At 40.4% G+C, this 26,009-nt stretch overlaps 1 protein-coding gene across 1 annotated transcript in view; it reads right to left on the reverse strand.

Moving 5' to 3' along the window:
* Nucleotides 1–312: 312 nt before the first annotated feature.
* The window catches only part of LOC106490283 (sodium channel protein type 5 subunit alpha), a 173,903-nt gene continuing 148,206 nt past the window's right edge, over nucleotides 313–26,009 (reverse strand). The window contains exons 21-27 of the mRNA XM_067291977.1: nucleotides 21,250–21,372; nucleotides 14,441–14,722; nucleotides 7,033–7,086; nucleotides 5,719–5,860; nucleotides 4,871–4,971; nucleotides 4,113–4,383; nucleotides 313–2,380 (exon numbers count right to left, since the gene is read on the reverse strand). Of these exons, the coding sequence (XP_067148078.1) occupies nucleotides 1,146–2,380; nucleotides 4,113–4,383; nucleotides 4,871–4,971; nucleotides 5,719–5,860; nucleotides 7,033–7,086; nucleotides 14,441–14,722; nucleotides 21,250–21,372 (2,208 nt within the window). The 3' untranslated portion in view covers nucleotides 313–1,145. The remainder of the gene's footprint in view (nucleotides 2,381–4,112; nucleotides 4,384–4,870; nucleotides 4,972–5,718; nucleotides 5,861–7,032; nucleotides 7,087–14,440; nucleotides 14,723–21,249; nucleotides 21,373–26,009) is intronic.

Here is a 26,009-nt window from a genome sequence, read left to right on the forward strand (position 1 = left end):
TCAGAACTCATGTACAGATCCGGAGGCAATTCCCCTCCCACCTTCTCAAGCACACCATCGCAACCGTTCTGCACGGCCCAATCGGCATTTTCATTATTAGTTGGTTTTTTTTTTCTTTTGGAGTAATATTGATCCACAGATTTTTCAATAAGGCTGTTTAGCTCAGTGTTCCTGGGGAAAGCATAACCTATCCCACTCCCTTAAAAGAAACTTTGCCAGAATAAACGGTGCTTTGGAGCACTACACACAACGTGATGCATTACTTCTATGAGAGTTTGACTGCAGTATTCAAAGCAAATTCTTGAAACATACTAAAAAATTAGTGCTTTTATTAACAGTTTTACAAACAGAATCCATTGCTGTCTAGTTTCCTGAAGGATAGAACAAGCGATTTCTCTTATTATTTGACATCGTTTCCTTCTCTCTGTTTTTTTTTTTTTTTTTTTGTATTCCTGCTGATGAGCAGTTACAAGTCCCAAGAGGGAGGGATTAGTGTAATAAACAATTAAAATGTTGCTAATTTAATAGTTTACTTTGCAACAACTTTCCTCTTCAAATGATGAGGATCCCGCAAGTTCTTATTACCTTGAGTCAGAGTTCATCATGAAGAGTGTAAGGATCATTAATCTCCATGGAAAAAGAGACAATTTCTTTTAAGTAAAAAAATATCAAATATAATAAATTTATGAAAGACCATTCACAACATATACAGTAAGTGTTACATTTTGCTACAGCAGCTGTGATATACTTTTTTTTTCTTTTTAGAATGCAAGGTCATACATCGCCATAAGTAAACACACTAATATGAGTAAGACCTTAAATGAATGTATACAGCCAGGCTTTATCTGTGGATAGATATACACTGTGTTTTCTGTTTTACAGTCTAGCATATTCATATTCACACCATTGATATAACAGCTATGACCCTGCAAAGATTCTTCCTGTGCATATATAAATATAAATATTGAGCCAAGTCAAAAAGAGCAGGGTCAAAGGTTATATGACTTATTAGACTCCTGTATTTAAGGGTAAAAACTCCATTGCTTCTTTTGCAACTAATGTTTAATAAGAAGGCTGCTTCAATCGTCGTGTAGTTACAGCATTACATTCTGTAAACAATGTTTTAAAGCATTCTAAACAAACGTTTAAACAATTGATTCTTTATCTCTGTCCGGTGAGAGCAGACAATCTATAGCCTCATCGCTTTTGCTGGAGTCCGTAATCTTCAGCTGGAGATTATCGCTTGTACCTCTGGTGACGCTGTCGTAGGATGGAGGGAAAGATGTGGAGGACAGAGTTTCTGATCTGTCTATTGGCCTGCCATAATTTTCATTCATCATGAATGCGATGAGACCCTCCTTCTCAGGTGCATCATCCTCAAGGATGCTGCTGTCAAAAGTTCTGTGCCGGTACAAGTAGGAAGCCTGCTTCATGGAGCGTCGAAACAAGTGTCTCCTGTAGGCCCTCTGGATGACAATGGCAGAGACCTCTTCCTGTTTCCGTCTGAGAGTGGTTGTAATCGGTTCGTAAGAGATCTTAGATGGATTCGCTGCCATGAACTTTTCTTCCATCTGTATTTTAAGGGCATCCATCTCCCCAGATTCTCCTAGCACCCTTTTTGTAAAAGCAAACAAAATATCCAAGCAATGGATCCTGTCTCCGCTGACCATGGGCAGGTCCATTGCTATGAGCTTAATTTTGTTTGGTTTCGCTATGCGCAAAGGTTCTGACAGTGCATCTGCAAAGTCTGAAAGTGCAGAATACTCAATAAACTGAGTGGCTTCAGGATCAAACTTCTCCCAGATTTCATAGAACATATCAAAATCATCCTCGCTTAGAGGCTCTGTACTTTCCTCAGTGGCTACACTGAAGTTCTCTAAAATAATGGCTATGTACATGTTTACAACAATGAGAAATGATATAATGATATAAGTAACAAAGAATAAAATCCCTACAGCAGGGCTTCCACAGTCTCCCTTCGAACCATTTGCATTTGGAAGGTTTGGGTCGCAATACGGTGGTCCAGTGTTTAAAATAGGATTGAGAAGACCATCCCAGCCGGCTGATGTTGTGATTTGGAAGAGACAGAGCATGCTGTTAGCAAAGGTTTGGAAGTTGAACATATCATCAATCCCATACTCCTTCTTCACATAGGCGAAGTTAGCCATGCCAAAAATGGCATAAATAAACATGACCAGAAAAAGCAAGAGGCCAATGTTGAACAGAGCAGGTAGGGACATCATTAGGGCAAAAAGGAGAGTTCGAATTCCTTTGGCTCCCCGGATGAGTCTTAGGATCCGGCCGATCCGAGCCAAGCGAATGACTCTGAAGAGTGTAGGAGAGAAAAAATATTTCTGGATGATGTCAGAAAGCACGGTGCCTTGAAAACAAGACAGAAAAAAAAGCAACTTAGTAGAGGAGAAATAATCACAGACTTCCTTTTAAAGCAATAGATCAGTGAAAAGGTCCCACACTGGAAGACTCAGGATAAAGGCATTGTAATTAGACTTTTCATTCCCATTTAATCCGTGCAAACTCTGTAAGACCATAAATAGATGTGCCAATGTAGTGGCAGTTTTATTAAGGGAAAGCCTGTCTATCGTGAACTAGGAACAAGGGTCAGCTACGACAGGGCACGAATATCTGCAGCTTTTGGTCACTGAGCAATTTATCTTGATTGGGGCTGGTAAGAATTTTTCTCACTTGACAACAATTTTGTCTGAAAGTGTTAGTGAGTTGACACCTGTTTTTATGAGTCATCACCAAAACCCAACAGGTTTCTACTGGAGATCTGCCTGGTATTTATTTGCTTGTTAATTTTTCCGGTTTCCCTGAGAAGCTGGGAGGTAGCTAATGGCTAAGTTTATACTGGTAAGGAAATGGGCTTGCACCCCTGTAGTTAACCTCTGCTGCTGCAGAAACAGGGCAGCTTTGTCTGGATTGTCAGGTGGCAACAGTCCCTGGCCTGTGCTGAGCCATGCCTGGCTCATGGGTCCACAGGCCTGCCTGGTACAGCTACATCCAGAGCATCCAGCATCAAGGCTCTGAAGAAAGTTGTATTGCAGAGATGTTCTCCCGGTGACACAGATCTCTGAAAGCAGGTGGGCTGGGCTGATCCAGGCGCCCTCAAAGCACAGGCTGGTGTCTGGGCACCAGGGAACCCTGGGTCTCCTGCACCAGGAGCTTGCAGGCTCCCTGGTCTGCAGGAGGGAGTTTAGAGCAATGGGAGCACCAGTCAGTGAAGAGACGGCGCTGTTTTCCTAACGTGACACATTTTCATTCACCCATTCCCATCTTCAAAGTGGAAAATTTCAAGAGTGGAATTTCAGAGTTCCTTCAGCTCACTGGATCAGCTCTTCCATCCCATCTTCCAGTTGCTACTTTATTTCCAACCTCAACGTCAAACTCTTTTGGCAGGGCTTGAGCTTCATGTCTGATCTACATTTATGGAGCACTTAACTTATGCTCTCTGACTGGGGCTGCAGGACAGCAAAAACCCATATTTAACAGTATGGAAGACACAACTACGTCTATCTGTTTTGTTCCTTAGAAAGATGAGGATTTGGGTCTCCAGCAACAACAAGGCTGAATACAGCCAGACTCTCTGCACCTACCCAAAGTTGCCCTAAAGGGCTATTTCACACTATTGTATGCAAAAGTAAATAACAAAATAATAGCAACTATATGTGTCATTTTCATGTGGCTTTATTCCTCTCCCTCTTATGCAGTGATGCAGAACGGGGGTTATCTGTATGATGCCAGTTCTGGACCATGTTTTATGATACTTCCATGAGCCTTTAAATGTACATTGAAGTCAATACTATGGCATGATAGGATGATGCCTGTTATTTTCATCGCTGCTATAAGAGTTTTGGCTCTGAACAGATTTGGTTGTCTATTACATCTCATTGTTTCCTTGATCGCATGAGTTATTGTTAGACAGTGTTATACTGTATTGTTTAATATTAAAAAAAAATCCTTAGGATCCAATCCTAAATAGAAAGTGCATTTTATTGCATGGAGCCTTTAACTCTGTCTGATTAAATTTATGTTGGCCTTTTTATCCTTTGAATTTTGGTGGAAATGCTCCTCTCCCATTCAGATTCACCTACCTACAATAGAGAGAATCACAACGACAAAGTCAAATATGTTCCAGCCATTGGTGAAGTAGTAGTGTCGCAAAGCAAGCATTTTAATGATGCACTCTCCAGTGAAGATCGCAACAAAAAGCATGTTTATTTTGTGGAGGATGTTCACTTTTTCTTGACTTTGGTCATCTGTTTCCACCATCATGGTAACCATGTTAAGGCAGATGAGAATCATGATGGATACATCAAAGGCTTGTTTTGAGACGACATCAAAAATAAAACCTTGGTATTTATTCTGGAGGAAAAAAAAGGAGTATTAGTTAGGAAATTTGGACCATATCAAAATGATGGCATCAGTCTCTCTTTTTTGATCAGGAAGTAGAGAAAATAGGCAATATACCCTTTCTGATTAGAACTTCAAAAACATGAAGATGATGGTGGATGGTTGGATGATGGAGCTTTCAAACCTATTTACTTCTAATGCTCTTGAAACTACTGGAAAAAGACCTTGGATTGGGGCCACAAATTCATTCAACACAGACACATGGCCACTACATGACTGCATGTGTAAACTGTACTTTTAGTCAATATTGCAGAACAGTGGGAATTTTGTACCATACAGGTCACTGGACCTGCAAACACTGTCCAAATCAAAGTACATAAACATAAAGTGGTTTTCATCTGTTTTTGATTGCTGCTTCTACGTCTGGAGGTTGAATTGTGTTTATTCTATTAATTATTCACTTATCACGCATGGTTCGATTGAATTACACCATTCTTACCAGTGGCCTCGGGATTGGCTTTTGAGGTTTCTTAGATCCCAGTTTTTTCATTGCATTATAATACTTTTTCTGTTCTTCTGTCATAAAAATGTCTTGTCCACCTAAGTGGATGAGAACAAAACTGTTACTTTTGATGAAAAAAAATCCAGCTGCTTGCATCCCAGGTCTAGAGCTGCACCTTCTTCTATTTTCTTATTTCCTTTGTCATTTAGCTTTCATCAAAACATCTAACAAGGGCCTGAGAAGGTGCCATGCTGGAAGCTACTTATCACATGAAGGTGAAGGGCAGGAGAGACAGAGCAGTGCATGCAATCAAGGAGGAGCGAGAGGCAGTGTCAAATACTGTCTGCACTTGAGATAGGTCCAGGGTGAGAGGGAAAACATAAGAACTTCACTCCTTTGTTTAGAGCCTCTGAAACAGTGAGAAACACAGTTCTCAGGTCAGGCTGCTCCTTCTCTGAGCCCTGGACGCACACGGGGAGAAGGATGTGATGTGTCGAGGAGAACAGGTTGAACTGCTCTGAAGGACAGTGTCATTTATACACCGGGGACATCAGGACGGTCTGTATCTCTGAGACAGAGTTGCTGCCAGGGATCCTGTCTGCCTAGGGCTGCTTCGCTCTGCTTTCTCCTGGGAGTATAATCTCCCAGCTGGTATTTTCAGGACACACATCCTGCGGGGAGATTAGGGGCTGCTACAACTGTGCATTTGTAAAAGTCATGCAAGATGGGTTTCTGTGGCTGTTCTGTTAATCTTGAGGCTAATGTGGCAAAGCCACTGCTTATAAATCTATCCCTTGCTTTGGTCTCTGCAGCAATCACAAGGTGATGTGTAGCATATGCAGTACTTATCTTTTTCTTTTGTTGGTTAAAATTGTCAATAATGACACCTATGAAGAGATTCAGCGTGAAGAAAGACCCAAAGATGATGAAAATCACGAAATACAGGTACATGTATAAATTACTTTCCCATTCAGGCTGCTCCTCACACTGCAAAGGTAAAACAAAAATACATGAAAATGGCACTGTCTCTGCACGTATCAAAATATTAATGCCATTAACAGAAAGACGTCCATCAGCAACAAATATGAGGAAACAGAAAAAAAAATAGTATCTTCCCAGTAGCAGAATAGGTGCGCTGTTTGAAGTTTACTACTTGTATCTGAAATGCCATGGTCATTGCAGCTACATTTCATAATACTGTCACAGCAATCCCACTGCTTCAAAAAGTGCAACTTCAGAATAAATCCAATAAAATGTACTCAGCCTGAACCCAGAAAGGGAAAAGAATCAATCTTCTGATTATCCCTAATCTTATATGAACTAATGGTACTTCCAATAACAAAAGTATAATTGCAGTATAATTAAATGCTACTGAAAAACACTGTATTGAAAGTCAATACATTTGAAAGTACAATCTTTCTTCTGTGAAGAGTAGAAATGAACTAGCGGGTGGTTGTATAGTGGTAAATGACACTTTCTTAATCGAGACCAAGCATGCAAATAATTTTGATCATAATATCTATATCAGAAAGAACTCTTTAAATTAAGAAATAATATCCCGGAAAATCTAGTGAACCAAGAGTTCTAGTGAATTTTGCCAATGTCAGGTTTGTGTCTAGAGCTCTGAGTTTTTGACAGTTTATCTATCTCAGACAGAGTCGAGAAAGGAACAAATCATGGAGTTTCGAAAAAGCCCAGTAACACCAAAGCAGGCTCTGGCTTTCCAGACCCTCATCTTCTGCTTTTGTGGGCACTCGCTTCATTTCGGAGTGCAAGAGCTGGAATTACAGGGTTTGAATTTTTTACCCTTTCATGCTCTAGGAGTCCCAATATCATTAAAAACTTGCACTAGGTAATGCCCTTGAACCAACCACTCTTATGCTGGAGGTGCCTCTCTGTGCTGAACGTTTTGCAGGACAAAATCCTGCATGCTCACCTCAGTGCATCTTCAAGGAAGTCGGATAAATCAGTGGTACAGAATGAGGGCTGCATTTGTTTTAATATCTTAGGGTTGTTAGACCAGTTGCCATAAATGAAGTTCCACAACTGTTGCAAGCAGAGTAACGGGCAACATGCATTTGTATTTTTTTTGTTAAACATCGTGAATGCTGCAAAAGTCAACTGAAAAGGAAAGAAGCCATTTCATTATAGTGACCTACCTCTCGTGAATCCACTGCTGCATACATAATTTCCATCCAACCTTTAAAAGTTGCCTGAAAAAAAACCCAAAATACATAATTAAGCATATTAAATAAGCATATCTTAAAATGATTATATCCTCATTTTGCTTTTTTTTATGTTGTTCAGTATGTTCTTCATGGTTAATGACTTGCTATTCCTTTAAAGCAATATATATCTATGGATTTGTATTCATGTAACATTTAACATAGTACTGGAATGGTTTTCTCCTGGATTCTCTCATTCATGTTATTTTCTGATTTTCTGCAATCGCAGGGATAAAACAGAGGCTTTTGATAGAGATTTTAAAAAAGAGGAAAAAAACATGGCAATTAAACCTTTGGAAGTTGGAGTTTTGGAAACTGGAGTGTTTTGCCCATAAAAAATTCAGGTAAATGAGAAATAATGTGTCACTACTAAAAATGCATGTACTTGGCTGAGTTCATGAAATACAACAAAACAAAAGGGTCTGTGTCCTCGATATTAGCCGGTAGCTGGGCTGGGATCAGTGCAGCACGCAGGCAGCACACAAGAGGAAAAAACAAGGGGCACTCGTATAATTGCTGCCGCAGGGAACATCTCCCGGGAAGATGGCTATACAGGGCACCTCCGACTGCCTCTCTTGCACACGTCTCACACCGGTGAGATGGATCCTATCATTAACACTCCTTCAAACTGATGAGCAATGACAGAGTTGCAGGGTCTCACTGAAGCTCAGATTCTGCCCTCTTTTAACAACCGAGTAAATCAAGACACTATCAAAACCAGGGGAGTTAATCTGATTTACTTTTCAGATTTTTTTTTTTTAATCAGGGTATATAATTAGGGGAATAAAAAAGGAAAAAGTGTTTAAACAAGGGATTCCTTAGAAGTCACTGTCTCTTATTGGAAGCTGCAATGAAAAAGGGTAGTGAGTTCCTAGGAGACACGTGCAGAAGTGACTTTTACTCTTCTGCGGCAAGAACATCACTCTCTTCCTTCAATATATGCCTCTCATTAAACATAGTCTGATACCAAACATACACAGCATTAATTCTGGCTCCGGCCTGAGTCACTTTACCTTTATATTACTCTGTTTCTCGTTTGGCTTTTGACCCATTTTGATTTACACTAGATTTAAAATTGGTGTGAGTAGATAATCAGACATTTTTACATTAATTCTTTTAATCTGATTTACACTAGCACGCATGAAAGACCCACGCCCAGCATTTTTTAAAATCCTACTGACACTTAGGTTGAGTTTCCATTGTGGTGTCTAGGCACACAATCCCGGATAATGCTAATTGGAATTGTGCCAGGGGTTCCCAGGGGAAACCCAGGCATTTGTGTTTAGCTAGGTACATCCAGTGGTTTTAGAAATGTTCCATTATACACTCTCTATTATTAAATTAAATCTTGGAGGTAATGCTGCCATTCTGCTCTTTTTTGAATGCTGCTGAGCCCAAGGAAAATGTTGTGCAAGAGGTCAACCATATTTATTTTTCATGAAAGCATATATAAAATAACGTTTGAAAGGTTGTATTCATTTTCATCTACTGAGTAAGGGAGATTAAGCCCTGAAAATCCAAACCTTTTGGAAAATTTATGCTGCAATGCAGGGTATAAGCAAACACTTTACAAGTGATATGATCAGCACTTTTACTGAAACAAATAATTATTTAAACCTGTCACACTGATCCTCCTCAACGGTGCTAACAGTTTACTTTTTGCTGTTCTCTTTCCAATCTGATGAAGGATTGTGTAGTGTTGTCAGAGCTGCTTGCAGTCTACAGCCCAAACTGCTGTTCAAGAAGGCTGGACTGGATGAAACAAAAAAATCATTTTGCCCATGGCACAAAATAAGATGATCTTAACTTGCACTTTTCTCCTCCTTGGGAAGAAATCTTTTCTCCTGAGTAGGTATTTTATCCCTTGACATGTACCATGGAAGCGAGAGAGTCTACTGCAAGCCATAGTGATTTATAGTGCTAACAGATGATGAAATGATCTGATGAAAATACATATTAAGAGAATGAAGAACTGTGATTATCTGTTTTTCCCAGTTGTCCAGAAGTAAGAGAATTAAAAATCCACCAGGCTTCTGGAAAGCTTCCCTAGACATTTCATCTGCAGGGAGTAAAAGATACAGAGAATGAAAGAAATATAACACTGGGCAAAGAAATTATTTATCTGGAATTAGTAACCACTTACACTCTGGATAAGGAAGCGACAAAATCTTCATGGGAGTGTGTGTGATATTATCCTGCCTGGAAGCTATCCAGAGAAACACCATTTTCTACTGAAACTGTCATGTGATGAGATTATCTACTGATAAACTCATCTTGGGATGGGATTACATTTTGTTGTTTGACTGTTGGTTAGAGCTGCAATGCAGTAAATTAGTGAGGAGGAGGATAGGTGGGATGGGACTAAGTGCCCTCAAGCCTTTTATTGTACAACCAAATGGCGCCTTAAAATAAAACAAGGATTTAAAACTGCCTGGGGGAGTGTTTTTCTGGAAAAGGACGGCCAAACTGCAATAAAAATGGCTGCTTTGGAAGACAGGAATGGTAGTTTTGCATTTCTAAAATGTTTCTTTAAGCATTACTGTTGTTTGCAAAAGCTCCCGAAGACTAGACCAGGGGTGCCAGCACTACAGCCAGACTACACGTATTTAAGAAGGCTGTGCTAACTCCGTTATCTGCTGGTTCTCTGGTGAATTTTTCGGTCCGTTTGGTTTCATCTTAAGAGCAGTTTTATATGGAGTGCTCATTTTCTTTTAGTTTTGTGTTATGATGATTTACTGTGGAGGGTGCTGCTGAGCGCTGGACTCACCAAAGCACCCAGACACCAGCACTGATGCTGGGCTACGCAGGACACGGCAGGAGGGCACTGTCTCTGCTGTCCTAGGGAGCTGTTGTGGAAATACCGCTTGTGGTGTGGATTCTACTCTTGAGCTAGCAAGTTTGGGACATTATGGAGAAATCTACCTTGGCATAACAATACTTTTTTTTTTTCATTAGAAAACTGATTTTTAGCAAATTTTTAACATCCTCGCTGAAAGTAAAATCTATTATGCAGTTTACAAAAGTGCAAGAGATCATGTAACTCAGTAACTTTAGACACATGCCACTGTCTCATGACAATTTTGTAGCTGATTTACGAGCTCAGTCATGACTTTGAATCTGGCTGGAGGGGCTGATTTAACTGTGTAGCTCCTGGACATTTTGCTGGACTAGGGGTGCTCCCATTATCTTCCCATTCCTTATCTGGAGTCCCAGAGTGACAAGGAGTTGCAGGACGTTTAGATGTAAGTCTGTTCCAGTCTAGGGAGAACTTTTTCAAGCAAACCAGATGAGGGGTTAGAGACCATTTGTTTTCCTTTTCAGTTGACTACTGAAATTCCAAGATATACTGCAAAAATATTTAGGGGTGATGATAACATGAAGGGAAGGATTCTGTAATGGAAATGGAAAATTTGCACTAGAAATTTTAGATATTTCTTTGGTCAGCCGAAATACAGATTTATGCAACATAGGTGTTGAGATCTGCAAAGCAATTCTGGGAGTCTAAAGGCAGCATTACTGAGGCCCTAGGTTGTACTAATAATTACTCCTAATAGATTAGGGTGTTAAGAGATTATACCCCCAGAAGAATGAGTCATCCTTCTTGGAAATTAAAAAGTCATGATAATAAAGATCTTTTTCTCGCCATGAAAGAGGCATTTCGCTAGGTTGTGGATTGGGCAGATACCACCTCCTATTTTAGTAATCTGTTATGAGACAGCCCCTTTGTCTTTTTCTCAGACTCACAAATTCAAAGTGGTATAAGTCAGGGCATCTTCAGAACAACACGACGGATCCCAGATTAGATAGGAAAAGACTAAAAGCTATCTGGGAAAATTTTTATGTAGTTCTCAGCTAAGCTATCAGAAAGTTTTCCTCTGGATGGTAGTGAGTCTTGTGGTCGCTGTAGTAGCAACGTCTTGTTTCTTTCAAGGATCCTGCAGCTACATGTAGAAGCGAAGACAGAACATTAGGCAGACAGATTTGTTTTATGCATTTTCAGATGCATTCAGGCATCTAAAGATAATTTTGGAGTTCTTTAAAGAGTGTGCTGCAGCAGCTGAAAATGTCAACACTCAAAATACAAGTCCTGCTTAGAAACTCATATTTTGGATCCCTAAGGGTTGTAACCAAAATGCTTATCTCATCATCACTACACACAGTCTCGCCATGCACAAAGATGCATCAATACTTTCTTTTAGGAGAGCTGAGCTGCTAAGTGATCCTCTGCAATCCCTACGGTAGTTTGCTCATGAAATGTGACACCACCTGCAGCTGTATTTGGCAAGGAGTACCTGTAACCAACACTCCTCAACTGGAGTCCAGCAGAAGAGAAACAGATGTTTGAGCCCCTTCGCTGTGGGTGTCATCTTAAACACTTTTTTGCCTAAGCCTATCATTAGCAGCAGATATGAGAGCTCCAGGTGTGGGATGACAGTGAAAAGCAAACCCCAAATGGCATCTGGCTCCTTCTCTTGTCCTGGTTGTTGGAGGAACGATCCAGCACCTGTCATTAAAGCTGACCAAGGTTTTAAGACTCCCTCATTTACTGCCATAATCAGTTTGTCCAGCCTGCATAGAGTCTACATTTATGGCACTTGTTTTGTACTTCTGCGACTGGAAAATCTGCTTCTCTGCTGCCTGTTACAGGATCATAGGTTCAAAAGAAACCAACAGGGTCATCAAGTCTATTTTCAGCTGGAGCGTAGCTATATCACATAGTCCCTCCATTAATGTGCTGAGATCCACCTTACTATTGGTTATGTTTTGGCTGTCCCCAAACTGGCTGTTTTTGACAGCCCAACAGTCCGTAGTTCCACCTGCTGATTTCAGTCGGCATCTCCAGTACCAAGTGCCCAAGAATCAGTACTGCATAACAGTAGAAAAGACTGCTTCAGGATACATGTTAGGCAATGCCAATTTACAAAAAATTGCAGATTTGCAGGGAGCTTGGGTCTTATAAAAGGAAAAGTGAAAGAAAAATTACTCTTTTTCTTAGCAGGAACCACAAACTTAAGCCTGTCCTCTTTAGGTGATGAAGAGATCTTAGAAATGGAAACAAAAGAAGAATTCAGGAGGTGGATTTTCAGTGTACATCTGGTGGAAGACAGCTCAGGTCTGGGTTGATTTTGTTTACCCGGCTCAGAGGTCTCATCAGCTTGTCCAGAAGGGAAAGTCTGAACAAGATTCCTTGATCTCTGGGTTCTTTAAAAAAAGATTGTTAGGTATATCTTCTGATTTTTTTTTTCACCAAACAAACTAGGCATCTGTTATGCAGTCACTGAGGAGATAAGAAGCTTCAGTTGAGGCATGGTATTTTAAACCTGGAAATTTTTGCTCAGCTATATTGGATGTTTAAGTAAAAGACAAAGAAAGCACTCTACCGAATGGAAAATCTAATTAAAACCGTTCAAAGTGAATTAATCTACCCTGCATGGGTGAACTGAATATCATAATTACATAAAAGGATAAAAGCTCTTGCTCTCAGTTCAGCTTTAGGACATAGAAAGAATCAGCCATGGTTGTGCCCCTTCTAACACTTCTGCTTTCTAGAAGGTGTGAATGCAAACACTTGACGGACAGTGGTCAAAAGACCTCAGACTCAAGTGCGTGTGTACTAAGAACGGAATATATAAGGACGAGTATTTCTGAAAGAAAGGAAAGATATTTCTTGCCCTCTGTTCTGTGATAGAGAAAAAAAAAACCCATCTGCCAAAAGTGTGCATTATGGGAAGCAGTAGGGTTGGCAGATATGATGGGGTCATGGGGAAGGCCCATGCCCTCTTGGAAGGGCTGGTGGGGGTCAGGGGTGGTACCCACAGCATTGCAAAGGGCAGCACATGCCTGTGTGTAGCAACTGAATCAAGCACCCAGAGTGCAAAATGTTATCCCAGAAGCGATGAACGCTATCACAGGTGCTTTGAGACAGAAACCTCCCTACCCAGGCATGTAGTGAGGGATTTGTTTCACTCTCTACGTAAAATGCAACACAACAAACGTTCCAGGTGCTTATCCAGTCCTTGCCACCACCAGGTTTCAAAGCAAAGAAAGAACAACAGGAATTAAGTGTCATTATCACCGTTTTACGCGAGGGCCCCATGGAATGGGAACAAGAAGCAATTTGCCTAAAGTCACTCAGCGGCAGAGTGACACAGTCTGGAAGGGAAGACAGAGTCTCCTGTGGCTCTGTCTATTAGTCTGCGCTGCCTTACAACACAGTAAATCTCAGTGTATGCAATCTGTTTATCCACGTTTTGCATTTGCTGCTGAAAAATGCCATAAAAGTGTCTTACTTCTCTTTATAGATCAAATATTGCAATTTTCTTTGAACCTCAACAGTCTCATCTCTAATATGCTCTTTCTTCTTTTCCAGAAAGACCAGACTATATGGAGGTATAGCAATCTGATCACCACTGTGTTTCATGGTTACGTTCAAGCAGGCTATGCTTACAGTGTAAATAGGGCCTTAACCTAAAGGTCTTTTATGGTGTGATAGGATATAAGAAGTTTAACTTCTCATTTTCCAGGTCAATTTTGAAAATCTGTATCTCACTTAACTAATTCTTGTTTGACTGTCTCCTGAAATAAATAAGGAAGAAATGCATATTGATTGCTAGACTGCTTGGATGCATACACTGTGCATACACCAGAGAGATATACACAAATATATATATATATATTTTTTTTGGAACAGATCCACAACCTTAAGTTAACACTGAGGAAGATTAACTTTCTATTTTTTTTTTAAACTGAATTATGTGGCACTGCCTTGAAAAGCTAGTTTACCAGGAGCTATTGCTATGAATTTTTATAGAGGGTGCTTTGAAGGATGCTTTATGCATTCCTAAAAGCCAATAACTTCAACTGAGTAACTGTAGGCATTGTAACTTCATTTTTTCAGTAGGCGAGTAATGAAGGCCCAGGTGGTTCAGGAAGGCCAGTACACTCTGTCTGCATGAACTGTCCATCCTGGGCCATAAATTGTTGTTTCAGGATCTGAACTTTGCTCTGGATACAACATCTACAAAACGGTCTTTATCTCCTCAGTAGTTCAATCACCTCCTATCGTATTAGTGATGCACCAGAAACTCAAAATAAAACCAAGAATCTGCCATAAATATCTCTAGGACAGATTAATATGCCAAATATGAATCATCTGCACTTCATGAATGGCATACCCCTGGTGGGTAAGGCTGAAAAAAACCAGAAAAGTGTAGAAGGTAACTTGATCTTATAAGGTGATGATTTCAAAGGGAGCAAGCAGCATTCGCCCATTAGAAGTTTAAACCTCCAGATATCTATCTAATAAGAGATGGGGTTTTTTTGGGGGGGGGGTCATACTTACCACTTGTAGCAGAGCCAGATACCCAGCACCAACGTTATCAAAGTTAACTTTAACTTTTGTCCAATAAAATGTGCCGGACACGTTATAGAGTATGCAGTCACTCATGTTGTTAATAATTTTCGAGTCTAAAGGCATATCTCCTTCTGTCTTATTAATGCACTTCCCAAACTTTCCAGCAAACAGGTTCACTCCCATGATGCTGAAGATGAGCCAGAAGATGAGGCAGACGAGCAGGACATTCATGATGGAAGGGATGGCTCCCACGAGGGCATTGACCACCACCTTTGGTGAAATGGGAGAGAAGAAACAGAATTATTGTCAGCACTTACATAGGCGCTTTCCTGACAAGCTGTTGTGCACCCTCAGTTAACTAGGCTGAACCTTCACGAGGTGTCAGATGAATAACTACTAACATTACCTAAGCAGCCAGACCACTGTTTAAGGCTTCACACATAATATATATATATTTTTTGCAAGTGAGGATCTGATCTGCTGACATCCCACCCATGGCAGGATGGTTTTTCAGGCAGAACCTTTCTTTTAATTCAGGAGCAATCTACCACTGATCATCACTTCCCAAATCCTACTGGATAACACACTTAAATCAGACCAACTCAAATAATCATGCAATTAATTGGAAGTTACTAGGGCTCATCAAAGTGTCTCAAAATAGACCAGAAAAGATTTCTGAAATCTTTCGCTGAACTCAGGGCTCCATAGCCCTTGGAATGTGAACTCTAGCTGTGGAAAGTTTTGCTTATTTAAGTAATAAATGATTAAGAGATGCCATACGAAACCAAGTTCCCCTGTCTGTTCAGCATGAATGATTAAAACAGCCAAACCATTCTAATTTAACAAAAAATATATTATTTTTTCCCATGAAATGCTGTAAAGTTCCATCACACCACCCCAGGCAGGGCTGTACTGCCTGTACACACCCCTGTGTAAAATCATACATAAAAATGAAATGGGAAAGGAGCTTTTAAGGTCTAGGCATGATGGCATTGGCAAAGGGTACAATTCTGAAGCCGTGCAAAAGGAATAAATGACAGGTCCTCTACTTCTCTCAGCTTTGAACACAATAATATGCAGTACAATGCCAGTACATCAACCCGGCGACATGAGCATTATTTATTGTTTTAAACCTGAAGACCTGTATGCATGCCAAACATTTTATTAAAGACATTTTTGGAGGGAAGAACAGAGTACTTCCTATGTCAGTGTTTTGTAAGGTTTTTCCACACTCACAGCCATTGCATGGCCCATGCAAAGTCACCTGACAGCATTTCTGCAGACGAGAGTCCCCTATATGAATTTGTCCCTTTCTTTATCTCATGCTTTTGAGATTAAAATCTGGTAGGTAGGCACTAAGCTCTTACTCTTCTCTATCTACATCCCTGAAACTGAGACAAAGTGATATTGATCCATAAAAATTAAATTTTATTCAATTGTGAATCTGATTATGGAAAACGTCAGCCCTTGTTTTCTCTCGTATTAATGTCCAATTTTCTGACAAGCCAATAATGTAATATTCGTTTCACCATCATTTTTGTATTGCTGAGGAAGAAAAAATCCTAAAAGAGTAAAATGGTTTTCATGCATTTATAGCAGTAGCTTCTTCTACAATATATAATACAAAATTATGTAAATCTTTCAAAACCCAGATTTATATTTTGTGCATTTATGAATGAAGCTAATTTTCATACAGGAAAAGCTTCTTGACCAATTTTTTTTTTCCTAGATAGGCGTATTCCTGATGACTTTTCAAAAACCTTTTTTGCTGGTTTTATTTTTCAATTGTGGGTTTTTTTTCATTCCTAACTTCAGCATTTTAAGATAACATTTACTTTGTTAACCAAAATGTTAAATACTTTCCAAAGCAAAGGCTCATTTGGATGTTTCCTCAGCCCCTGGCTTAATAACTTTCATTTGCTTCTACGCAGGATAAGATTTTTGTTCAATTTTGTTCAATAAGTGGCCGGCGCAAAGCCACCGCAGTTATCTTACATATGCTACTGAACCCACCCTCCCGTCCTGTGACAGGACACAGACATTCAGGTTTCAGCGGTGCAAACGATGGCCATTCCTGCATCCTGCTTTTTCCCTTCTGCTGAATTATGTTCAATGGCTTGTAGATAACAAAACATGACATGAGACTGGAACAAATCCTGTAACACCTCTCCAAATGAATTATTAACAAAGGGGTTCGCTCTTCTGTCATGGCTTCTGCTTTTACAGCAGTGTGATGCCATTTGGTCTGTGGAAGCACTCTTAATTTACACCGGGACAAGTGAGGATTAAAGACCTGAATATGTAGAGACAAGTTATTATCATAAACTCATGTTGAAAGTTTAGCTGCAGACCTTGCCATGGAAAAGGCTGAATTTCTGCTGCATCTAGAAACAGCAACATATATAGTCATATATAATAAAAGGTTTGATACCTCTTTATTTGTATTAAGACCTTTATAGCTGAGGCCACCTTCCCTGCAACTTCTTTTGGGACAGCCTAGGAACTGAGCCAGCCTCCTCCCTGTCTGCAGTGGTGCAAATCCATAGTTTGTGCCTTGTCTCCAGCTCTCCTGATCTCATGAACCATCTTCTCAGAAAAAGGTGATTCAGATTTTAAATCCAGAAAAAAGGCTTGCATGATGCATTAATCTGTCTTTCACTAAAGCAGAGGTCACCAGCTTTTACTCAGTGCTTCCAGGCCAGGCTATAACTTCTAGCCAAGCTTGGGCACAGATTTTGCAAAGACATCTAATTCACAGTATAATGGCTTCAAATAACGGACAATCACCTTATTATTAGGTAATCTATTCCTTGTGTCCTTTGCAATGCCCTCACTGTTAGGAACAGGTGCCTTATTTCTAGGCTGAATTTGCTGAGCTTGAGCCACTAGTCATCTGGTCTCATGGTACCTTTCCTTGAAGATCTGAGAGTCTTCTGTTATCAGAAATCTGCTCCTGTCACCTCTGTCTTGATTGTGGGTGAGTTACTACTGAACGTTGTTTTGGATAATTAAACAAACTAAGCTGCTTTCTAATTGTCATGTTTCTTTCAGGTTTTGAGTCATGCTCATAGCTCTTTGCAGAACCTTTCCCATTTCTAACATCCCATTTCCAGTAGGGATGGGGGAAGTCCATGATTCCAGTGCTGCCTGCAGTAAAGCTCTGTGGAGCACTGCCCTCTCCCTCTGTTTGCTTGGTTATTTCCCTGTGTACTGAGGGATTGGCCTAGTCACCTCATCTATCTGATTACCCCACAAGCTCACGTCCTGCTGACCTGTCATCCTGATCCCTAAGTCCTTTTCAGCCACCGTTTTCCAAGAACCATCCCCCAGAGTGACCTATTTCCTCTCTTTCTGTGCATACAATGTATTTGGTTTTATTAAAATGCATGTTGTAAAACTGATCTGTTTTTCCCTGTGATCCCAATCAGTCAGTATAATTCCCTTATCTGTAATATCACTTACTACTCCGCTCACTTTATGTCTGGCGTTGTCAGCAAAGATTTTATATTTTCTTCCAGACGCTGTTAAAGTCCAGATTAAGGACAGCTTTTATTCCAAAGGATCACTCGCCCTGAGACACTCATCACAGAATTTACAGTTTCATCACTGTTTACAGTTACTTTTTTGAGATACATCATCCTTTTTAAATTAATTTAGAGAATGTTTACTTGGCTTGGTACAAAGCTCATTTTTTCATCAGAATGTCCTGTGGTATCAGATTCCTCTCTGAAATCTAAGGATGTTATATCAGTACAGTTACCATCATCAGCATAATTTGTAATCAAATCAAAGGACCATATCAGTTTTACAAGACCTATTCCCATGAAATCATGCTAACTAGCATTAATTATGCTATTTCTTTACTGAATGCATCTTGTAGCAGCCTCACCATGACTTTGCCTCGTATCATCTTCACATTAAATAGTCCATAATCATCCTATCTATCCTTCTAAAATACTGCAATAGCATTTGTTGCTGGGAAGAGATTTGCAGGGAAGTGGTACCTCTGAAATAATTCCTTGATGGACAAGGGATGGGCAGACACAGGAGACTGCATGATTTGGGACAGGCAGACCTAAGTTAATTTACTCTGTGCTCTAACATATCCTGGAAGGTGGTTGGTGACGTGAGGTCATGCACATGCATGGAAACCCCAGGGTCTGCTGTAACTGCCAGGTGGGATACTACTTTCCTTGGGGTCAACTTTGGGGAGAGAGGGGCAGGATGGGAACACTTCTGCCTTATTTTGCAGACCTTCCTGTTGGTTTGGTAGGTGCTGAGGCTTGCATCAAACTCAGACAGCTCTCAGTCCCTTTAAAGACAGGGAAAGGCCTGACGTCGAATGGCAACAGGTCCTGCAGGCCATCCAAAAACTGCCCCATGTTTTTGCCTCAGGGCCAGTTGGTTCCAAAACCTAGATACAGCATTAATAAACTAAGTTTCTCACTGATGTTTAAATGAGAAATTTCTTGCTCCTCTTCTAGTCATGCAGACATCCTTGAGATCCTCAAGCAAAGGATATTATGGAAGAGCAAACTATTATTATTTTCTTACTGTCAGGGTTTGCATCTCAACATTATCATTATCCATCACTGTGCTGGCAATTTTCCTGTGCATTCTGGAGCATATGAACTCCTAATAATGAAAGGTCTTACTGTCCCTAGTCATGTTAAGTATGGTTAGACATACTAAAAATAAGATGATTTGATTTGCCAATAGCACGTATTCTCAATTACACTTTATCATAATTTACAAGCTAATTCACTACCTCCAATAGCTCAGAAAGACTGAATATATTTCAGCTGCAGCAGTGGTACAGTGAAGAAAAAGGATGTTGTACCAGGCACCTGGGGTATGAGCATGTTAGGAATGAAACTTGCTGGGCTGATGCAGCAGCATGTGTTTACAACATGTAGGATCTCCACCAAACCAGACTCTTGCTGTTCTCAGAAAGCTTCTTGACAGAGATGTGAGCTTTTTCATACTATTTCTTCACTATTTCAGTTTCTCACTTTTCCTATGCTTTGAGCTAGTCCGCCCAGTGTTTTTCAGATTTGAATCCTATTTAGTTAAACCAATGCAAAGTCATGAGTGAACTTTCTTATGTCAGCTTAAAATACATTAAAGGAGTTTCACTTGAACTTGCAAATCTGCCAATAGAAGCTAAGCCTTTATAAGCCAGATTTAAATTTATATGAGAGAGCCCGTGCACAAATCACTCTGGTAGTTAAACAATTGCAACTTTTGTTGAAACCAACTTTTGTTCAGCTTACATATGTTTAATAAAGACATGGATTGAAATCATCAGATGGCATGAGAGTGAGCATCTTTAGTAACATTGGTAGTGCAACATCACTTTGTACTGGCTGAGGATTTGCAGTGTTGCTTCTGTTTTTATTTTGTGAATAACCTGCAAAACATTGCCTGTGTTTGCTGAAAGGAGCGTGGTGAACAAAAGAATCCAGGTTTGGATGCCCAGATGAATAGAGCCTCTTGAACCTTTCTCTGTTAGTACCAATATAGAGAAAAGTGGTCTGCAGCTAGGTTTGGCTGTACTTCATTCACAGAAATGATGTGATTTAGAGAATCACAAGGTCTGTAGGACAAAGCCATGGATCTCTAATTCTAGTCATCCACAGAACAGGCAAAGCAAGGAGTACAGCAGTAAAAAGTTCTCAAAAATTGTTCTATTGAGCTGTATTTCCTGGGTTGTCTCAGATTCTAGGCTCACTTAGCCCTCTATCTGTCTCACTGCAGAAGTATTGCAAGGAGGACATCTAACTGCTAGAAGTTCAGTGCATGAACTACACATTTTAGTCACTGATGATTCAGACCAAAATTTGTCTACAGGAAAGCTCTACCCTGAATATACCTCGGTTTTAAGGCTGTACCATTTTCTTTGGCTTGGTAGAGAGATTTGGGTTCTCCATCCAGACAGAACATAAGTTATCTTACATGTAATTATGCCCACAGATCATGAAAGCGGTGCTCATGGGTTGCAGAGGAGGTGCCATACAGAGATTTGCTTTATCTTGCTACGTGACCTGCAAGGTTAGCAGTAACCTCGGCTCATATAGATAACAGTTGTCATCGTTTGCAAGTCACGCATGGTGCAAGGAGTTAAATAAACAAAGCCCAATCTAGACCGTCCTTGATTAGCATAGTAGGTAGGCTTAACAAATAAACAGGTATGTTGTGTGGATACAGTTATGTAGGGAAAGCAATGCAGAAGGGAGAAAAACAGAAATACAAGACAGAGCAGCAAACAGAAGTTACTGGTTATAATGTTAATCCTGACATTCCACACTAAAACTGAAATATATTCAAAGAAAAGATTTTGTAAATTTGTTCATTTGCTTTCCATATCTTTGGCATTTCTAGTTTTTCCTTTAATGATTAGCGAAAAAGTCCTTAAGAACTTTCCCAGTCAGTCTCATTTTAATGCATGTCAAAAGCAGGGAGTAAACTTGTGGCTCTGTTATTCCCCTGATACGCCTTATAATTGAGAGGTAATTGTTAGTCAGATGCCTCCTCAGCCAAAAAGCTGTTTTTAAAAACACAATATGACAAGTTATGCAGTGGGATTAGTTTATCGTGAAATCCACCAGGGGATAAAGCTGCAATGATACAACTGCAACCAAGACAAAGGAGGGATTTCTGATTTTGTTGTTTTGATACAGCTTTATCATTCATTTCCTTTTGCAGACTGAATGAAGACAAAACTAAGTGCAATAGGGCCCTGTTACATGCTTGATGCCACACAGTTGAGCTTTGATTGGTGCTTTATTTACTCTTACCCTCATCCCTTCAAATCGTGACAATGCTCTTAATGGTCTCAAAGCTCGGAGGGTCCTGAGGGATTTAATGGGACCCATCTCGGAGTATCCAAGTGTGTTAGCTATGAGGCTTATTAAAGAGACCTGCATGGAGACACAAAGCAAAAATCCAATCTATTAGTAGACTTCTGCCATTTTCCTTCTCTTCTGCCTTTCCTTTCTGAAAAGAAACAGCTGGTTAGTGGAACAGTGGAAAAAAACCCTTAAATGGAAGCCATTACATTAGACCAATGCAGTAAAAAGGAGGTTTTACATCCACACATATATAGAATTCTTTCCAGCTCATGAAACCTTTAGTTCTAGTTTAATCCAAACTTTATAGAAATACAGACTTTTAAAGGTGCCTTTTTTCTTTTAACTAAGCACACAGAACTCTTTTTAACATCAGCTTGCACAAAGTGGATCAAAAAAGAGATTATTGCTACAAAACCATCACTCCGTGACACCAGTGCTGTAGGTTTTCTGTACACTTAGGAAGGTGTGTGAGCACCCTCCACTTTTGAAATATGATGAGTCACGTAAGTGTTATAATTTAGGGATTTCCAGATGAACCATTCCATGCACATGTAAGATCTAACCATTCCTAGCAGGGATAAAAGATTTTAGAATTACTGTTCAATTACCAATCTTAAACTTACTGATTAGAAAACAAGTCTTCTAGATTGGCAATAGATCTGACTTTATATCATAGGCTTTTTAAAAGAATTATGTACAGATGACTGCTTTATTCTGCACTTTTTCACTTTACTCGGATTCCTACACAGCCTGTAAAGGGGAAGTAAACTCGACAGGTGCTCAGCATTAAGGTTCATTCCCCCTTAAAGACTATTTCTTTGAAATAAACTATCTATTTTCAAATCTGGAGAAAGCATGGAGGCATTTCAATGCTCTTCTTGTTCTCAGAGCTTTCATAGTGCCCAGCTGGTCATAAATGTGGATGCTATCAGGCACAGAACTGGAATCTGTGTGAACCGAATGGCAGTTGAGATTACCAGTCAGATGAACAAATATATGGAGTAAACAGATTTTGCATGTTGAAATCAGTGTTCACAACCCAAATTCTTACCGACCAGGGAGTGAGAAATAAAACAGTTCTCCAACACCATAAGCATCAGTCTGATTTGCATGTATTAAAAAAGGAACCATAATTAACCCCCATATTTAATAACCTGTTCTTTTCTCAGAAGAAAGAGACCTATGGCTGCTGCTCTTGACAGTTCCCTTACTCCCATCTTATTTTAGCTACTTTCACAGCCTCAGTTATCATGGTATCTGAGTATCTTACACTGACTATACAAAACTAAACCTGAAAGAAATGTGCTTTATTGTCATTTAAAAGATAGAAACTAAGCCTAAAAGCTCAGATTCTTCTACCCTACATAAAAAATAGGTGCTTAATCTAAAAGCAACCTCTAAGCTTCCCCATGAAGATAGTCAACTCTGGTGGGAAATCATCCCATCTGTTTTAGGATGGGATGATTTTTTCTCTGAACATGACCACCGAGTGACCAGCCCAACATCACCCATGAGGTTTGTGATAAGGCAGGATATGACCAGCTCAGTCTCCTGAATCCTAGGCTAGCGTCCTAAATAGTGCATGCTTTCGCCTCAATATATATTCATTTGTGTTCAGTACTGCCTGCATAGCTAAGCGTCTTTGCAAAACTGGCTCAATTTGATTAATTATTTACCTACTGCTGGCTTTATTGTGGCATGGGGGTTGCAGCAAGGCTAAGGGCAGAAGGTCCAGGAGACTCCAAGACTGGGTTGGATGCAATGGGCTGGATATCTGCCGGGATGAGTCAGCCTGACTCTGCAGACGACAAAGTGGCACAGAGGCTGGCTGTCATGCTTCGACATGCCGCTATTTAACAAGGTGTGACACAAACTCACCTCCTTTGTACAGATCCGGTGGCTGATGTGGAAGGAAGGTCTGCTAACAAACACTTTCTCATTTTAGCGGTGAATATGCTTTAAGAACCTTGCAGTTGACAATCAGACTGTTTCCTTCCCTAAGAAAGCTCTTGAAAGACTTGAACCCATGACATGTTTGCACAGAAGGAGTTATTTTACAGTAAATCCTGCTATAGGTTTCATATATTCATGAGTAATGCTTTTCTTTCTCCTAAATCCTGCTCAGTCAGAGCTCACAGTTAAATATGGAAGCCTGGCTCTGAAAGGGGGAAGTCTCTTGAAAAACACTTTAAACATGCCAATGCTCTTAAACTGAGGCAGCACCCATTTTGTGGTAGCGTGCAGTCTAGCAATGTCTATCTTCTACTAGCAGGGCTTTTATGATTATGACCTGTACTCTGAAGTTTCATTAACATACAGTCCAAAGCCTGCAACTTTTATTTGCTCTTCCAATTGACTTTAATGAGAATGGTGCCTAAACAAGGAGAAAAGATTTGGCTAATAGCAGTTAGCAGATGAGCAGTATGCTTATATACTAGAATCATTCTACTAAGACCTCTTAAAATTGTAATATAATTGGCATTTTTGAGGTATCTTGTTAAAAGTACCACTGTGGCACATATTCCTATCCTTGGTGGAAAGTTTAGTCCAGAAAATGGCATTAACTCCACAAAGCCTTAGAGCTTCTTACCCAGAAAGGCTGGAGGTATAAGAAAAATACTATGCTATATGATAGAAACCAAGATATGTATGCTCATATGTTCCAAGGAGAGCTCATTCATTTGTAAAATGAATGTATAGATTAAAAAAAAATGAGTCAAATACAGAGCACCCGACACCCTTCTTCTTCACTGTCTTCACCCGTGATGACTGAAAGTCAAGTCTTTTGAAGGTTTTCAGATTGCCTGGTACATGCTTCTGCTTTCTTCCTCCCTCAGTCCCAGATTTATGTCCTATAACTCTCCCTTCTCTCGGGGCAGATGTCCTGTTCCAATCCTGCAAGACCAGACTTTGGGTCTGAGCGGGTTACCATTTTCTCCAGAGTGCCATAAATGTCACCCTGAAATGCATCACAGGTGCTGCTGTCCTCCTGACACAGATTTACACAGCATTAGATATCTATTCAGAGGATTAGGCCGTGAAGCTGTGTGATATTTGGTGGTGATTTACAAGGTTGGAGTCAGAAATCAGCCTGAGACAACTCGTTTAAATGCTTGACTGTAGATTTTGAAGGTATCCCCGTCAAATATTGTTTATAGGAGAATCACTAAAGCAGAGACTTGGCCATTTTGACTTGATTAAAAGTGACCCGGAAGGCTATTTTTAGGAAAAAAATCAAGCAGTTTTCAAAATTGATGCTGACTGCCTCACATAATCACAGAGAAAGGTAAGTCAGCTGTTTCTGATACTTTTTTTTCCTGTTACAAGGCTATGCAGCCCCGAGTTACTCCAGGTTTCTGTCTTGTGGTCTGTTTGGTATCAGAATCCTCCCAGAACCTGGAAAACAACTCCAGAGTCAACGCAAACTCCAGTTTCTCAATATTGCACATATTTCAAATTCTTTCAATATCTGTTTTGCAAATTGGTTTGTAGGTTTTTCAGGAAAAAAATGCCTCTGAAGGCCAGGCAGCACCATAATATTATGAAACGGAGTCAAACCCCAAGGAGTCACTATTGCCTAGGACTCTCTCTCATGAAATGCACCATCTGTTGTTGGGCTTGGGCCATCGCCTCCTGTGGCAAGTGGGCTAACGGGTAAGCTGCAGAGTCCTCTTCCTCCTGTGCACTTCTTCTGACCCAAGAAGCCTTTTTATTGTCCTTATTTGCAGATGTTCTGCTTCTAGTGTATCCCCAGAGTGTTTCTTTCAGCACCTGCTAGATCTTACTAAGAAGTTTTCACAGATCTTCTGTCTAAACTTTCCTTTCCTTAACTCAGTCAAGAAATACTACCTTCCATGTGCCTGTTAGCTGTAGGCTGTTCTGTATCTACCTTCACTTGCCATTTATTCTGCTTCAGTCCCTAGGACAATGTCTTGACTGGAAATTCCTATTTATCATGAGCTCCTGCTTACAACTTAGCCAGCAATGAGGACCAGTAAGTGAAGTGAATTGTCCTTTTAAGTCAGTGTACGCAGTCATGACTCCGCTGACATTAATGGCAAAATTCCCATCGTGGGAGGCTAGGATTTCAGTTCCTCCTCTCAGTACAGCCAAGCAAGAGCTCAGCCTCAGTGCTATCGGTGGCTTCCCAACATTTCTTCCACGGACTCAGCCCCTGAAACAGGCAGCATTTACCACCTGACTCAGTGGCCGACTTTCCCAGCAAAGCCCTAGGGTGCCGGGCAAAGCCACGTCTGATGCTTCCTGCACACCGTGGCTTCTTCTTGCCGCTCTAGAGAGGTGCTCGGTGTTGAGCTCTTTCTAATCCTGGCATTTGGGGAAGTTTATTGACCCTGTTATTTACTTTCTTTGCCCAGGGACAGTTTTATCTGTATAGATTTCTAATTTTATCTGTATAGGTTTCCCGTGCTGGGAGGATGACAGAACCTGAACAGAGCAGGGTTTGTACAGCAGCCTCCTGGAGCTGCGTAAAGGGAGAGATGAGTGAACCCCATCTCTTTCATTTTTGCCCTTTCCAATGTTATGCTCAAGACAAAAATGAGAGCTTTCAAATTGTGTGACTGCATTAAGCACTCGAAATGCCAGCCACAGGGATTGCCAGGCCCATGTCCGGTGTTTTAAAAGGAGACCTCCTGTCATCTATGGGGCTCGGTGGAACTATCAGCATGTGTTTAGAGTGCCCTGTT

Source organism: Apteryx mantelli, chromosome 2 (genome assembly GCF_036417845.1).
Source record: "Apteryx mantelli isolate bAptMan1 chromosome 2, bAptMan1.hap1, whole genome shotgun sequence".
NCBI lineage: Eukaryota > Metazoa > Chordata > Aves > Apterygiformes > Apterygidae > Apteryx > Apteryx mantelli.